Source organism: Beta vulgaris, chromosome 3 (genome assembly GCF_026745355.1).
Source record: "Beta vulgaris subsp. vulgaris cultivar EL10 chromosome 3, EL10.2, whole genome shotgun sequence".
NCBI classification, from domain to species: Eukaryota; Viridiplantae; Streptophyta; class Magnoliopsida; order Caryophyllales; family Amaranthaceae; genus Beta; species Beta vulgaris.
Genome location: NC_079204.1, coordinates 56926692 through 56943497, shown reverse-complemented (window position 1 = coordinate 56943497; position 16806 = coordinate 56926692). Strand labels below are relative to the sequence as shown.

The window sequence follows — 16806 nt, the reverse complement described above, 5'->3', positions numbered from 1 at the left end:
ATTTAATATTCATGTAATGTTTCAAATGAAACATTTGTTTTTTCACGCGACCCAACACGCTTCTTTAATCACTAATATATATCTAATTGTGCACAAGTAAAAAAAATTAAAAAATTTTAATTTGATAATATGCATCTAGACAAATTTAACAAGATTTCATTTAACTATATTTTTCTTTACATAATAGTGATAAATTGGAGTCAAAATTAATTAATATTTCATCTTATATTTCATTTAAAACCGAATGAATGAAGTATTACACTCTTTCCGTTTCATTTTAATCTAGACACTTACACTTTTTACTCATGTCAATGCAAAACTTTGAGGACATATATCTTTAGTTTTGTATTTGTAAAAATTATAAAAAGTACATATTAATAAAATACATGTTATGATGAATCTAACAAAATCACACATGACTATATTTTCATCCGTATATAAATCACAAATAATGGTCAAAATGAAATTTGTGAATAGTGTAAAATGTGAAAGTGTGTAGATTAAAATGAAAGGGAGGGAGTACATGTTTTTACAACTTAAGCACCCATTCCGAACTTTCAAGGAAGTAGAAACGTAACACACCTCCTTCGCCGGCTCTCTCAGTAGTCGGGTACTCACAGCAGCCGAAAGAGAAGAGAGGAGAGAGAAAGAGATGAATGCGCCGGATCGATACGAACGATTCGTGGTTCCTGAAGGCGTAACGAAGTAAGTTTATCCACCAACCCTTTACTTTGATCAAACTTTTCTTCTTAGTTTGTTTATTATTTACATTTGTTGTCATAAATGGCAGAGTTTCGTATGAGAGAGACACCAAAATCATAAATGCCGCTTCTTTCACCATTGAAAGAGAAGATCACACCATTGGCAACATCCTTCGCATGTAACTTGTTTTTTGCAACTTCAATTTCTTTTACTTTTCCCTAAGTTTTAAGCTTTCACTGTAAAACCCAAACCCTAATTTTTATTTGTTGCTCTAGGCAATTGCACAGAGACCCAAATGTCCTTTTTGCAGGTTACAAGCTTCCTCATCCTCTTCAGTACAAAATTCTTGTCAGGGTGAGTTTTTGGAGCTTCAAAATTCATGTTTTTTGGACAATTTTCTGGCCTGTCATGTGAAAATTAACCAATTATTGAGGGCTCCTTCGCTATCACTGTGGTTTTCAAGTTTTTGGTTTTTTTTGCATTTGAAAGCTATGATATATGTCCTATAATAGATAAAAAGTTAGTCAAAGTTATTAGAAACATAAAACGATAACGAACGGGCTCTGAGTTGCCAAACGATGGAACTGTGATAAATTGAGCGGGGGTTGGGAGGTCGGAAGAAGAGAGAGGGACATAGGTTAATTGTGGATGGAAGTAGAGAGGGTGAGAAAGACAGATTAGTTAAATTTTGGCATATCAGCAAAAGATTATCAGAAATTGTCAACAATTATTTGCATTTTGTGCCATATCATGACACGTTGCTGCCTCATATATGAAGTTAAGTCTGAAGGATTCTTGTGAATTATACTAAACTTACAAGGGTACTGAAGACACAACTATGTGTCTAAAGGTATACATAATAAATTTTCGGACTTGAATTGTTCTTGATTTGGTACATTGGTTTCTATTGTCTTTCGGGATGAAGATTGGCTTTTATTTGTATCTTAATTCAAATATCGGTCATTCTTAAGATTAAAGGATCAACCAGAAATAGTCTCTATTTTCTGTTACTCAGATTTGGGTACTTGTGTTCAATATGGGTACGTCTCCAAGTGTCCGTCTACTAGATTTTGTGTATTTTTTTTCATAATTATAGCCCAAAATGAAGTGTCCGAGTGTCCTACCCATGTCCAAGTGTCGAAGATCTAGGTGAAATGAAGTGTGCAAGTAACATAGGCTAAATGCCTAAATCTACTCACACATAAATTTATGTAATGTGCTCATGAGCAAGAGCTTCTATAAAGTTATTGGGGCATTGATGTTGTTAAGGGACTATTAGAGCATGTTCAATGGAAATAGTTTCTCTTCTCTTATTATGTTTCCTTTGACGAGGAACGGACGTAGCGAATAAAGAACATTAGAGGCAGCTAACCACTGTTATGTAGCAGAAAACAGGGCGAGAAGGACGTGCTTTTTATCCAGCGTTAAGCAATGACCTTTGACGGAATGGAAAGTTCGGAATATGTTGCATAATGACGGTTACGTAACGGAGTGGCTGTTTTTTGTTCCATGTGCTATACTTAATTAGAGGACTGAGATCAATAAGCGAGGCCCAGTCGGTTCTAGCCGTTTTCGCTCGGACTCTATTGGGAAAAGGAAAAATATGAAGGGAATTAGAACAGCATTCTGGCAGTTAACGTTTGCTGACAAAGTTAGATTAAAGAAAGCTTCTTGTGAGGCTGGTGTATCCGATTAGTTGAGTCAAGTATTGTATCTCTCATTTCGTAAGGTTGCAACAACACAATGCCAAATTCGTAATTCCTAATCACTGTAGGGTAGGTTGGCTGCAAGAGTCAAGATTTTATCTTTGGTAGTGGTCGATTTTGATCCTCTGCACTCAATTCTCTTCTGTCAAGTGTTATATGTTCCCCGCTTCCCGCAAACCCAACTTCTAATCAACTAAACTACGGACTTGGAACGCCATATAATATCATTGGTGGTGACTTGCACCTTGAATTATAGCTCAAGACGATTTGAGCGTTGAGAATTCTTGAGGCCTTTGCATGTATGAAACCCTGTTTTCATTGGATATATTGATTAACTATGCAGATTCACACGACAAGTCAGTCTTCACCAACTCAGGCATACAAGCAATCTATTAATGACCTGGACAAGGAGCTTGACTGTCTGAAAAGTGCATTTGAGGTGAGAATATGTCACCAGTGTATATTGTTTTACTCTAGGTATATAAACTTGTATATGTGCTCTCTTTGTTCCATCAGGTTCTGAAACTCCTACTGATTAGTTTACACACCCGTAACTATCAGGAAGTCTGAAATGCCTTAACTTGTTATGTCTTTGGAGGTTTGTGTTGCTATAATATTAATTGTATCTCAAGTTTACAAGACGGTAGGGACATATTAGCATCCAAGTATCTTGCTTAGCGCCCAATTGCTTAGCTTAACAACAAAATTTTACTGTTATTTATTGTAAATTACTTGGTGTTATTGAGCTGATTTTGTGCACTGACATCTTGTAGGCTGAGGTAACAAGATTTGCAAGTGAATACTGATCCAAGCCTGTGAAACACAATGTTCTGTTTGATGCATAAATGAATATCGAAGGAAGATAGTCTAGTGATTTGTATTTAGTTAGATGACGTCGTTTATTGTTGGTCGAGACTCAAATCTCCTATGCTAGTTTGTCAATGAAATCTCCTTGGCTTTGATGGGGAGAATCACCTTTGAATGCATCTCATGTCCTTGGCAGCAGAAGCTACCATATCTTTTTAATATAGTTTGATGGTTCACTTATAACTCTTTACTGTTGTGTTTCTCTGTGACAACCATTTATTTTTTGATTGCATCATGCTCTACACTTCTGCTTTTCTTTTCTCTATACCTCAAAAGTCGTATAAAAATATTCAAAACACCCAACAACTTCATGAATTCCAATATCCTTTCCAAAATCTCACATTAGCAACCACGAGTAGAAAGGCGCTTTGTAGAGTGTAGACTCAAATCGACTATCTGTTTAGTAGCAAAACTAGCAATCAATCTTCCATTATTTCTACAACTTGAGCACTTGAAACACCTATTATTGCCACTATCAGCAACTGGGCATGCAATAAGGGTTTTACACCACTACTTCAAAGGTGCTTTATTTGGCGAAATCATCTTCACCTAAGCTTGAAAGCTGTTATTACAAGCATTGATTTAGAGCGATTACAATTAACAATAGGGATAAAATTTGGTTGACTAAGCGGGAAATTTACCTACTATTGATAAAATGTAATGTAAGGTGGAATTTAACTTAACACGAACGATCATTTTTTGATGGTCTATTAGGAGTGGATAATTCAACTAATATATAGATGTAGTATTCCTTGACAACAACGGTAGAACATACAAAATTCCATAGTTAAGCAGTGCCACTAACAAAATTGAAAAATTCCAGTAATTAGATAAAATAGTAAAAAAGTAATAGCCAAAACATTTGACTATAAAGTTGTTTGAATTGTCATAAAAAAAACACCCACATATCGAAAAGAACGAACTAAAAATCCTAAAAAGAAGCTATATATCATCAACATTATCAACAAAAATGTAAAAGAACTCTAGAAATACCAAATATGAAAACATAAAACTTCCATCTATATAAGAAATGAAACCTTATTCAATAAACATGCATAAAAGTCACTGTATATCACTCCATCCTCCACAAACCTACTTATAGAACATCTGGTGGTACTGCATTTGCCTTGGTAGAGAAACATTAGGCAGCATTGGCAACTGCAAGGGCATAGGCATTGATAAACCAGCACCATATGATGATGATCCTTCAACGTTCTCGACGAATCCTGACCCTTGATCATAATACATAGGACCCACTTCACCCATCATATTCATGTTGTACATCATCATGTTGTTACTACTAGTACTACCACCATGATCATCCATTCTAGAACCTCCAACTTGTTCGGGCAATGTAGTCGGATTGAAAGGCACCACTTGATGGCAGTATTCTTGATGATAATGATGATTATTATTGTTGTTAATGGGATAATTAAACATGGGAAATTGATTCAACACTTCCACATTAGTGTAATCAACATTATTTTCATTAGAAATCATGAGATTAGAGATGGGTGCTGGCTCAAAATAGCGAACTAAACCTCCATTTTGATTATGATTATGATTAGTAGCCTTAATCATATCAATTCTTTGACTCGCAAACTGAATCTTTTGATCCAAATGAGCAAGTAATTCCATCAATTGATCAAGATTAAACCCATCAAACTTAGAATCCCAAGATGGGTATGTAGCTAATGCATTTTTATGCCTTAATTTACACAAGTCTTGATCTGCCCTTCTTTTCCATTCATCAAACATGTCATACAAATTTAGAGCTCCTTTATATCTGTCCCCTTTAGGTACCCTTAAATACCTATCAATTATCTCTCTAGCAATCTTGGGATGATCATGGTTTTTCGACGTCGAAAACTCCCCTTTGAAGGCATAAACTTGAGCTTCCAAAGATTGTTTCCCTTGTTCATAAGGGTAGATAATAATACAAACTGGGACATTGCATAAGATTGACAATTCATAACCTTTCTTAATCAAACCTTTCTTTCTCTTTTCAAAGGTAGTGTTTCTTGCTTTTTCCTTAATTATAAACTCCATTCTTGTTTTTGCCCTACCCATTAATGATTAATTCCTCTTTTTTGTGGGTTTCAACGAGGAAATAGAGAATTAATGGAAATTTAAGTGTGGTAATAATGAATGAATTAAGAAGGTAATAAAAGGTGTTTAAGAAGTCAAGTTGCTTACTTGTGGTTCAATGAAGTTAGAAATCACTAATCAAAAGTATCCTAATTATATACTTCATAGTTCACATCATATCTCGCCCAAATTTTAGTATAATCGGCAAATAACTCAATAATTGCTATACTGGCTATATAGAATGATTATGATTATAATGAAGTTTCCTAATATAAGGGTTTTTGTATTAGGAGGAAGATTTACTGTAAACGAATCTAGTAATTTCCCCTTTTTTTAATTGCTTTCTATATTATGTAGATTTCATTGCCATAAATAACGAAAATCTTATTACTTGAGTATAGAATCCCATGACGGTCGGTTTGTTGGTTGGTTATAAATGGTGGTAATGGAAATAAATTTGTGCGTAGATTTGTAAATAATATCATTGTCTATTCCCATGGCAATACTAATTTATCCTTTTTTTTTAATAGTAAAATTAATTCATTAATAAAAAGTCATACGACATCTACATAAGCAATCGAATCAAACAAATACATAAGTTGAATCAAACAAAAATTTCCTTCATAAAAACTACGATCGTCAAACAAATCTTGCAATGTGGAACATCTCCCGCTTATATGCTGGAAAATACAGCCTTGTTGGAGAGACAATCTAACGATCCCTTGTAGTCGTGAGGATGATTTCCGTCGGATTCATCTGACCGTATTCGAAAAATTGATAACCTTTGTGATCCCGCATAATTCTTCACCAACAAAATAATTTCACGGCAATCCATTAGATCTAGTATCCCGGATTGTAACCTGTAGAAATTCCCCCTCTAAAAGAGGAGAAAAACCCTGTCTTTCGAAGGAGGTCGAAAAACCTTGTCTTTCGAAGGAGGTCGAAAAACATTGTCTTTCGAAGGAGATCGAAAAACCTTTTCTTACGAAGGAGATCGAAAACCCTTTCTTTCGATGGAGAAATCGTTATTGGAAACCTAAAAACAAATAAAAAAAACAAAGGGGGGGCTTTCCAACGGTAAAAACCGATGGAAGCCCCTTTAAAAATCAACAATGGAGGCTAGGGTTTTTGAAAGTAGGGAGGAGAGAGGGGAGAGAGAAAAGTTCTGTGTATTCCCAACCAATACCACCTTGTATGTAGTAATGAGTGATAATGAAAATTGCTTCCTTTTGGAGACAAAAACACAAGTTTAGGGGTGAGATTGTTTGCCCAAAGGGGAAAATGCCTCCTCATGTAGATTTTAAGGGTGATTCCCTAATAACATTACTTAAAATTCATTCGTATTAACGTAATTTATTAATGACAATCAAATGGGTTGTGAGTAGACTGAATTGGCATGCTTTTGAATTTTGATGTATATCAGTCATTATCACATTGAACTTTTCTACACATCAAATCGTACATCATTAAACGTTTAATTTTTACTATTTTTTTGTTACAAAGAAGAAAAATGTAAGTGGTTCCTACTAAAAATGAATCTATTTTTTCAATTAAAACAAGATTCCACTTACATTAATTCTCATACTAGCCTTCATATGCACGCGATACGTGCGTTAATTTCAAAATTTGTTATTCTATTAGATACTCCATTCATACTTTATATATGATTAAACTTAAATGTGAATAATTCAATAGTTAGATAAATTTAGATATATTAATTCGCTAATGTAAAAAAATAAAAAGGTTGTGAGTGATTGTTAACATTAATTTTTTGTGAATGAATATTGAACAGAAAGAACAAAAATAATGAGTTGGTTTAACTGAATTAAAGAGTATCAAAGGCAGTGAATGTTCAGACTTTTAATTCATGTGCACGTTATGTATGCCATCTTTTTTTATAAGGTATAAGTATTTTGTCCATTTAATTTTTGATTGAAGTATTTGATGCATATACCATTTTAAACTTATTTTAAATGGCAAGTTGGAATGAAATTTTTTAAATGATTTGCTTTTGTAATTTTTTTCATTCCATTAATTAGATCATTAAGGGTATTTTAGTCACTTCAAAAGAGGACACCACACCTGCTCCCTTGGTTTATATAATAGTGATAAAAACATAATCAAGATTATGAGATAGAGGGAGTAGTAAAGTAAGGAAAAAGTTGATGTGTTATTAGCCATTAAGAAGGGCAATACTTCCTCCATGCTCTTAAAAAAAGGTTTTATATTGAGTCTATTAAAAAAAGGTGTTATATTGAGTAAATTGATGTTATTCATAAACTAACTTTGACTTTATTTTCTCGCTATTATATAAAGAAAATAGAAGTCCAATGAGATCGTTTTAAATTTTTCTTAATTATACTTTCAAAATATTGACTTTTTATAATTTTTACTTGTGTGCAAAATATTTAGGATTTTTCTATGTTGTACTCTTGTATTTTTTTCAATTTCTATATTCTCCACATACCTTTTTAAAATTCCACATATTACCATCAAACCTACCTTCTTTAATGCACAATTCTCCTACCGTGAATTATACATCATTAATTTTGTTTATTTTTTTTAATCTAGTGGAATTTATCTAATTTGTAAATATTCAACCTAATAATAATAAAAAAAGATTAGCTCTATCCGATCACAAACAATAGGCAAAATTAATGACATATAATTAGTACGCAGGGGCTCCATGAGAGGAAATAATCGAACTAAATTTAACTTGGTTGAACTCAACTTAATTGAACCGAAAACTATAAAAGAAAACTAACTACATTAAATTGAATTTGTGTGAACTAGAGTAAATTCCCCATTTGAGTTCAAAAGAAGATAACCTTATTCTTGTTTTCCCTCCAACACGAATATAGTTTTTGAAATGAGTTTTGAAGTTTGAAGGTTGAAGGCAAGGCAGCAAGTTCAAAAATGGAGTCTGAACCAATTCATCTCGATACTATTCGCAGGTAAGCTACCAATTTCGGCAAACAATATCCACTTTTTGGACTAGAATATGTGATTTTGTTTATTTCCTTTCTTCATTTCCTCAGTCGAATTGCCGAATTATCGGAGTTCTTAATACATTCCCCTTCTTCTGATTCCGATCAATTGCTCCAACACTGCGTTTTAGCCCTAGAGGTAAGCTAATCATAATCGTAATCGTAATCGTAATCCTTCCAATTTCACATATTATTTTGTTAAGATTTGGTCAAGTTGTATTGTGTTCTCATTCATCATCAAACGTATTTATACAATCCAGAGGACGGAGTCCTGATGCTATGCAAACTCGGCATAATAATATCTATGATATAATATGAATAAGAGTCTAACATATTTTCTTCAATTTTCTAACTCTTGAGATATATATTATATAGACCAATGTCAACCAAATCGTCGCAGATCACTCGGATGTCGGGTCATTCAAAGATCAAGACCTCGGTAAGGTTACCATTTTATTCAATTTATACTTGTTTTGCTATATGCATATATCATTCGTTTTCGAAATGTGTTTTTTTTTCTGAATTTAATCTTAAGTTGTCCTTTGAATGCTTTATTATTATAATTTATACCTAAATTTTGCTTACAGATGCATACATGGATCGTTTGAGAGATGACCTTAGAACCACTGAGGCCGAAACTGCTTCCTTAGCTGAGGAAATTCAAAGTCTTAGAAAATTGCACGTTCAAGGTCAGTTAAGGATAAGATATCCTTTCTTTTAATGCCAAGTTCTTTTCATATGGATGCTTGTAAACCTATAAGTTGTTTCGAAATTTTAGGTACTTGTCAATTGGAAAGTAATCTTGAATCGTTGCGCTATGTTGTGGAATATGCTCAATTGAGGGACAATCTCCTCACACAGCCAGTGGAGGTTAGTTGTCAATACTAGATGATGCACAATTATAAGGTCTACTAGAGTTTTGTACACATTGCGGCGAGATCCCTCAAGTTTCTGCAGAGTTTAGTATAAGTCTTCCTTGCATGATTTTTTTGTATATTGGTGCTAATACATCTCTACATTTCATTCTCGTTATTGCTGCTTTGAGCGTTTACTTTGTCCTTTTTGTCGATTGGTTGCGTTGTGACACTTGATTGATCAATGTTATGTAGAAGCATATAATGTAGCTTGGACTTGGAGATTGCATAGAAATAGCTCTTCTTTGGAACCTATCACTACCAATTACCAACTCACTATGAATCGTTGTCCCACTATAATCTCAGTGCCCAATCTTCGCTGATGCTTGCTTATTGTTTCTTGTTTCCTTATACTAGGTTGGCAGTTTAACTCTGTATGTCTTCTTGCCCATTTCTTTCTTCATTTTAGAAAAAAAGAAAGTATATGTCTTTCATGGACTGAATTTGTACGATTCATGTGGATGCCCAATAGAGTAACTTGCTTTTATGGATTGGACTTTTTCCTAATTCCAGTGTTTTTGTCATAAAGAGTTATCTCTGGCTGAGTAACTAAAGTATTGTAAACTTCCTTGTACAATTTCTGGTCTGTACTTTTTTTTTTTGATATGTCATACAATTGACAGGGATCTGGAGAAGAAATATCAGGAGAACATGTTGGGAAATTTAAACAAGTAGAGGGTCAACCACAAGTAAAGGCACATCACGACGACTACTTTGAGGTGACTTTTTTTCATGACATCCTTTGTTGTGATACTAACTAGTTTTGTTGGCGCAGACAAGTTTGGTAGTCAGTAAATTGTGTAGGAAGTGCAGTTTGACATTTGCTTTGTTCATTTTCCCATATTGGTCAAGAACAGCTATGACTATCTATACTTATGTCTTTGAGATTATCTTATGATTCAGGTCCTAAAGCTGAAACATCAAATTGAGATGAACGAAATGACATTAAAGTCTTTGCAGGATCACCTCAACTTGAAAAGGTAATGGGGCATCTTCACTGCGTTCAAATATCCCATGCAAACAACTTCATGCCTTGCCTTCATATTACTCTTAGTTTGCAAATCTTAAACTGGAGTCTCTAATTCAAGAGGTCCAGGCAGAAGCCGGGCTCCTCTTGAAGAGGAAACTAAGCCTTCAAACTTTTTTGGGGCTTGTCCAACAGCGAGTCCCAAAGGTAGGGGATGATTATTAAGCATTCACTGGTTTGAGGTCTTATTTGACTAGCATTACTTGGTATCTAACTTTTTTTTCTTTCTCCCCTGGTCTATAGGATTGAAGCTATCGAGAATATCGAGGAAGCATTGACTGGGTTGAAGGTGATTGACTTCGAAGGAAACACCATCAGGGTGTCATTGAGGACATACCTTCCAGATGTTGAAGGTGTGATATGCCAGCTGAATGCTGACGATAATATGAAGCAGTCTGAAGTGAACCATGAGTTGTTAATAGAGGTCGTTGATGGGACTATGGAGCTTAAGAATGTGGAGGTACTCTCTTGTGGTGTTAGTTTGTATCTCTTGCCTTGCTATGTTCTCTTAAATCTGGAGTTTTCGATGGTTGATACTCGATTTGACTGGTTTGCTCTTGTTATCGTTGGGAATTTATTGCTAGACTCCCTTGACAGGCTGACATCTGTTATTTTATAACCCCCTCCCGTTCTAGAAAGAACATAACCGAGTCGGACAATTCTGAGTAAAAAGCAGCTCAGTCCATTACTTGTTATGTTGTAATTACATGTGCTCTTATGTCTAATGAGGGTAGACTTTCTATGTCATTACAATTGCAAACTGGCAAATTGTAATGGGGCAAACCAATTCACAACTCAGGTTTTGGGGAGAAGGGATAGATAATATACAAATGGATTCAAACTTCCAGTTCATTAAATCGTTTGGCTGTTTTATGCATGCTTGTTTTTCTTCTTTTATCTTCTTCATGCCACTGTCTTTGGCATGGTTTGACATCTGTCAATTAGTGCATTTTAAGATCAATTCCCTTGAGATGCATTTACACTTCTTGAAGTCGAGAGGCTAAAAATCAAAATACTGGTATCTTAAAACTGCTTGTTAAAAATCTATGCTGTATTTCTGCAGATATCTCCAAATGACGTTTACATAGGGGATGTTGTTGAAGCTACAAACACCTTCAGGTCTGTCTTTGAAATTTACCTTTTTTCTTTTTTCATAACCGTTTCTAATTTCCTATGAATTTCAAAATGCTTTACAATTTTAAATTCTCTTGAAGGATGATATAGACTTATGTGCTCTCTTTGTCAGTTTGTCCTGTACTCCTGTCTCAGTTGGCTTTCTACTTTATCGTGATCCTCTGACTGTTATAATTCCTTTTTTAGTGGAATTTATGCACAAACTGACAGTAGCATTAAAACTTTAAAAGAAAAATAGTTTTTTCCTATAGTAATGTTGGCACAAAATAGGGATTATTTGCGAGTAACCACCTTATAAATTATCCTCTATGAAGAGAACCAGTCTTCTTTTTTCCTTTTGTCAGAAACCACCTTATGTATACTCCTTTTTTACTTCCACCACCTTGTAAGAATGTAAGGTATTCTGTCAATATGCCTTCCTTGTCTCCTTCCCTCCAAAGTTTTCTCCCTATCTCACACTTCAAATTGTCATTCTACGACTAGAAAACAAAATTTGATTACATATTTAAAGAGGAAAAGATAAGGCCATGCACTGAATCTTTGTAATTATAATCATCAAATCCCTCCTGAGAACTCTGAAACTTCCTCGTGCTCCTTCCTTTCCATGAATGATACACTCGGAGCTGCTCTATAAACTTGACATGAATCAGAGAGTTATCATTGACCTGAGTTATCATCTATGTTACTCTTCCTGCCTGCTAGTATGCTGTCTGGTATAGCTCAGCGATCTAAAAACTTTACTCCATACTTCGGTGGAGTAATCACAACAAAAGAACAAATTATTGAGGGTCTCCCCCTAGGACCCTCTTTATGGCTCAGAATACACATTGGATCACAATGAACACCATATGTGAGCACTCTCTCACTGAGTAGCTATCTTCCAACTTTCAAGAGTGCCTATTCGGCCAATGGAAACACATTTAGTGTGGGCAGGAGTATTACATTAAAACTTCTTCCAGGAAACTTTGGCATACTTACTCCTCATAGCATTCTAACTTTCCCAAGAAAGAATTGGTTAGAGCTTTTCAGTTTGCCAATTCGCAATTCACAGCTCACCTATTAAGGGGTCCCCTCCTTAAATTCAAATCTTCACAAACGAATCTGTTCCCAAATTCGTTCCGCATTTGAGAGCAATTGGTGACTTATGTGACACCATCTGGAGGTAACTATCCCCATTTGATACATAGCTTAAGGATCTCATAGCTACTTAAATTATTTCTTCTTATTACATAGTTGATGTCTTTTTATGAATTTTCTAAAAGGCCAACTCATAAGATACACTTTTTTCAAAACCACCACCTTATAAAAATCTTTGGTTTTATCAAAGACCACCAACGATGCTTCCTCTCACTTTGGTGGGCAAGAACTGATATTGAACTGTTGCCTTTGTCAATAATCAAAAACTGATTGATAAGGCAGAACATTACCTGCATCACAATGTGGATAGAGCTGCAATTTGCAAGCTGCTATAGGATCTGACTTGGAAAATTAAATTATGAAAAAAGATGTGGGTTAAGTGGGTCCATACATATTACGTCTAGAATAGGAATGTTGCTCAATTTGGGATCCCACTCAAGTATTCTGAATTGTTAAGATTTGTGACTAAAATCACGTCTAGGATTTGGCATCCCATTTTCTTGTACCTGGTCATACAAAAAATTCCAGGAGGAAAGGTGAAGGATATATTGGAAAATTCCATGCTCATAACTGTTGTTGCAGTAAATAATTATACTCAATTCTATCATTATATCATGTACCTATGAGCACCCTTTCTTTTCTCTAATATGTAATTCATGTGACATGAATCTTGTTATTGTGCCAGCAAATTATTCTCTGTGTCGCCAGTACCCCAGACAAGGTCCTCCTTGGGATGGTTTTTGCAGAAAGTCCAAGATAAAATCGTCGTTTGCACTTTAAGACAGCAAATGGTGAAGATCGCTAATAATTCCAGGTGACGTTCCCTTTTATTTTTTTTCCCTTGCATGTCTAAATGCATGGAAGCACGATATTCATGATTGCCATTTATAGTGGCGGGTACTTCAGTTTTCCAAGCTTGATATGTAAACAAACTAGACCTGATGAGTAAACCATGTCATTTCTCGTGATATTCTTGCCATCTTTTCATCAGGAAACCATAGAAAAGTAAACTTCAGAAACATCTGGGATCACCTCAGTTTCTGAGACACCCATCAGCTTGTTATTGCTTTAGCTTCTTTCACATGGCTGTCAAGTGAGTGTGTGATCACCTGCTTCATGGTTCAAAACATATACTTGACTAAGATAAGCTATTATGAATCTTCAGTTTCCATGTTAGGCTAGATACTTCTAGCTATTTTTATTTCTTTTATCCATCACTACCTGGCAAATTTTTCTTTTGAAAAGTCAATGCCCACATCAGATATTCAGATCCATGCTATATAAGATCTTCAGAAGATCATTCAGTCTACTATAAGAGTTTCAAAGAGCCCTCAGTGGGCCGTAAACATGGAATATTTACATATTTAAGCTGAAACAGGAAATGATGTAGTAAAGGAGAAAGGGAAGAGCACAGCAAACAGACTTATCGACATGTGGTGTGTTCCTAATGAATTTACGTAGGGAGGTCCAAGACATGAGTAAAGTTATGTTTCTCTTTGTGATCCTTTATGAATCCCTTCCGTAAAATAAAAATAAAGAGTCATGTAACAATTGATGCTAAAAAGGATTATGTTTTCTCCTATGATCACTAATACACGAGAAATGAAAGTGAAAAATGAAAGAAAGAGACTGCTCTGACCATGGTAATCTTTGACTCCCCTTCTTGTCCAAATATGCTAGAGTAGGCGTTAGAGATGCACTGCATCTAATCTATGCCTTTTAGGTGAAAAAGTTATGGGGATTGGGGAAGGCCATGACCCTTCTTGAACCCCGATCCAAAAGGGGGAAGGGTTGGGGATAATGTACCCATTTATACAGTGAGACTTGTGACCAATTACTTTGCTTCTTATCTTAGAACCTATAGAACCATTGAGAGTCGTTTAAGTTGAAGCAGACAACTGGATTGATCTTTTATATTCCCACTGAGGGAAGTAGCTAACCTATCTTCAAGAACCTAATTATGCTGCCTGGTAGGCTGATATGGGCGAATAACATGGCACACATTCATCTGTTGTGTATTACATTGGTAACTGAGGCTCAAAGTTTACCTTATGTTTCTTGAAGTCATGATGTGGCTTTTGAATCGTGCAGCTGTAGAGTAAAAAGTGCCTATAATTTGTTTCCTCTACTGAAAATTGAAGACTTCTACGTAGTTTGAGTATTATGTTTTTACCTTTTTTTGATGAATTTGGAGAAAGGCAAAGCTTCTGCAGTCTGCTCCTTGTTCACATGTAAAACAGCGACTTAGAGAGTTGATTCAATTATATTTACACATATTTGCAGATTCTGAGTAATTTTAACTTGTAGAAATTGTTGTTCAAGTTGTTTAAATGTTTCTTATTTTCGTACTATATCTTGATCTGTTGCAGGCACTCATTTGAGTATCTGGATAAGGATGAGTTGATTGTAGCTCATATGATTGGTGGGATAGATGCCTTTGTAAAGCCTTGTCAGGGTTGGCCACTATCCACTTCCCCACTGAAGCTAGTCTCTTTCCGGAGTTCTGATCAGAATGTGAAAGAAATTTCTTTGAGTTTGCTTTCCAAAGTTGAGGCAAGTAATCACTCTAATACTGCTGTGAACTTAGTAATTATCACTCATGTTTCCTGGAAGTGTCTTGCATTGTGTATTAAATTCTGGTCACTTTGTTGTTATCCCAGGAAATATTGAAAATCTTTACACTAAAACAGTAAATGAGACTGTAATTTCCATTTAGACCACTAGCTTATAATGGTGTTGTAGGTTTAATACTTTTCCATTCTTCAAAACTCATTCATCTTGCTCAGATGGAAAAGAGGTGAACCATGGCAGTAATAGGAATTGATAAACAAGTCTCATTAGCAGATTAGCTAAAAGGCTAAAAAATTCTTATTTTATCAGCCTTGTAGGGAACGGTTACAGCCAAAAAAAAAGTGCCTTCTCTTTCCTTTCTCCTCTATGTTACCCTGTATTGGGTGTGGTATTGAGATAATGGATGAGCAGGGGAGAAAATTTATTTTGTTTCCTCCCTTCTCTTTTTGCATTAACATCTAGTTTTAGGCTGAAATAAGAAAATGTCTCCATGACATCAAGCACAGAGGGATAGGGAAGGGGTAGAGGGTTTAAAATTGTGATCTGAACCTTAGTTTATCAATCTTAAATTTCTATGGGGACAAATAATGTGGGACGGAGGGAGTACTATATATGACGAAGCACAATTTTTGCTATTTTATTTAATGAGTTGATCTGTCTTCTTAGACAGAACAAGGAAAACAACAACTACGAACATAAAGTGAAGTGCACCTAACTCAGTTTCTTGGAAGCATCATGTGTGTTAAGGATTTTTTATTTCATTTTTATCTTTTCTTCTTTTAATTGCACAGTTAAGCAAAAAATGTTGTGCTTCTTTCCGTCTTTCGACACTTACCATTACAAATTTAATATATTTGCATTTTTTCTAATTTATTACGCTACTTTTCTTGCAGGAGTTGGCAAATTCTTTTGATCTTAATATACGGAAAAGCTTAACAAGTTTTGTGGATCGCATTGAAGAGACACTTTTAGACAAATTTCGTCCAGACCTCCATCTTTAACAGACTGAAGTCCGTTGGTGAAACACTGTTGTCCAGTACAATTTAGTACTCCACCAATAATCATCTGTTCTCCAAATGTATCTTTATGGCTCTTGTGATCATGATGAATATCAGTAGTCTTAGTTTCATTTCATGGAATTATTCTAGGAAAATTTTGAATAATTGATATCTCCTACATATTGTATCAACTTGTACATGAATGGAGGTTGTTTTGTTGGGGATATGAGGTGATTTATGAATGACTGAATGTACTCGAACTTCATACTTAATTGTGTTTCTTAAAAATGGTGAAAGTTAGTGACCTTGAAGGCTCGAAGTTACCATAATTGAAGTCTTACTTTTGGGGATTATTCTCACTTTGTATGTGTACACATGCTTTTACAATAGTTACTTCTTCTGTCCCTAATGATTGCTCCATTGTATTTGACCACGAATTCTAAGTAGCATATATTATAGTCGTGTGAAATTGTCTCTTATTCATTTTAGTGCATTTTTAGAATATCAACTTTATGTAATTTTTCACGTATAAAACTTAAGATATTTATACTTTTAGTTATATCTTAAAGACCGTAAAAAGTCAAATGGAACAACTCTAAACGATGGAGTATATGCACAGCACAAGGATTATATCCAATTTCCATAGTCGTTTTACCATATGAAAGAGCTTGTGAT

The 16806-nt window shown here is 34.9% G+C and overlaps 3 protein-coding genes across 3 annotated transcripts; 2 read left to right on the top strand and 1 right to left on the bottom strand.

The window, feature by feature from the left end:
* Positions 1 to 546: 546 nt before the first annotated feature.
* Positions 547 to 3458, top strand: LOC104889793 (DNA-directed RNA polymerases II, IV and V subunit 11). Its single transcript, XM_010675102.4, has 5 exons — positions 547 to 705; positions 791 to 880; positions 978 to 1056; positions 2752 to 2847; positions 3182 to 3458. Exons 1-5 carry the CDS (start codon positions 653 to 655, stop codon positions 3212 to 3214), a joined length of 351 nt encoding a protein of 116 aa, XP_010673404.1. The 5' UTR covers positions 547 to 652; the 3' UTR covers positions 3215 to 3458.
* A 909-nt stretch (positions 3459 to 4367) lies between these two features.
* On the bottom strand, positions 4368 to 5324 carry LOC104889822 (MADS-box protein JOINTLESS). The gene has a single exon (XM_010675144.2). The coding sequence runs from the start codon at positions 5322 to 5324 to the stop codon at positions 4368 to 4370; it is 957 nt and encodes a 318-aa protein (XP_010673446.2).
* A 2735-nt stretch (positions 5325 to 8059) lies between these two features.
* Positions 8060 to 16427, top strand: LOC104889792 (hypothetical protein). The gene is made up of 12 exons (XM_010675101.3): positions 8060 to 8317; positions 8402 to 8489; positions 8726 to 8789; positions 8938 to 9039; positions 9129 to 9220; positions 9888 to 9983; positions 10168 to 10244; positions 10535 to 10751; positions 11355 to 11410; positions 13248 to 13376; positions 14932 to 15115; positions 16027 to 16427. Exons 1-12 carry the CDS (start codon positions 8280 to 8282, stop codon positions 16132 to 16134), a joined length of 1251 nt encoding a protein of 416 aa, XP_010673403.2. The 5' UTR covers positions 8060 to 8279; the 3' UTR covers positions 16135 to 16427.
* The last annotated feature ends 379 nt before the right edge of the window (positions 16428 to 16806 follow it).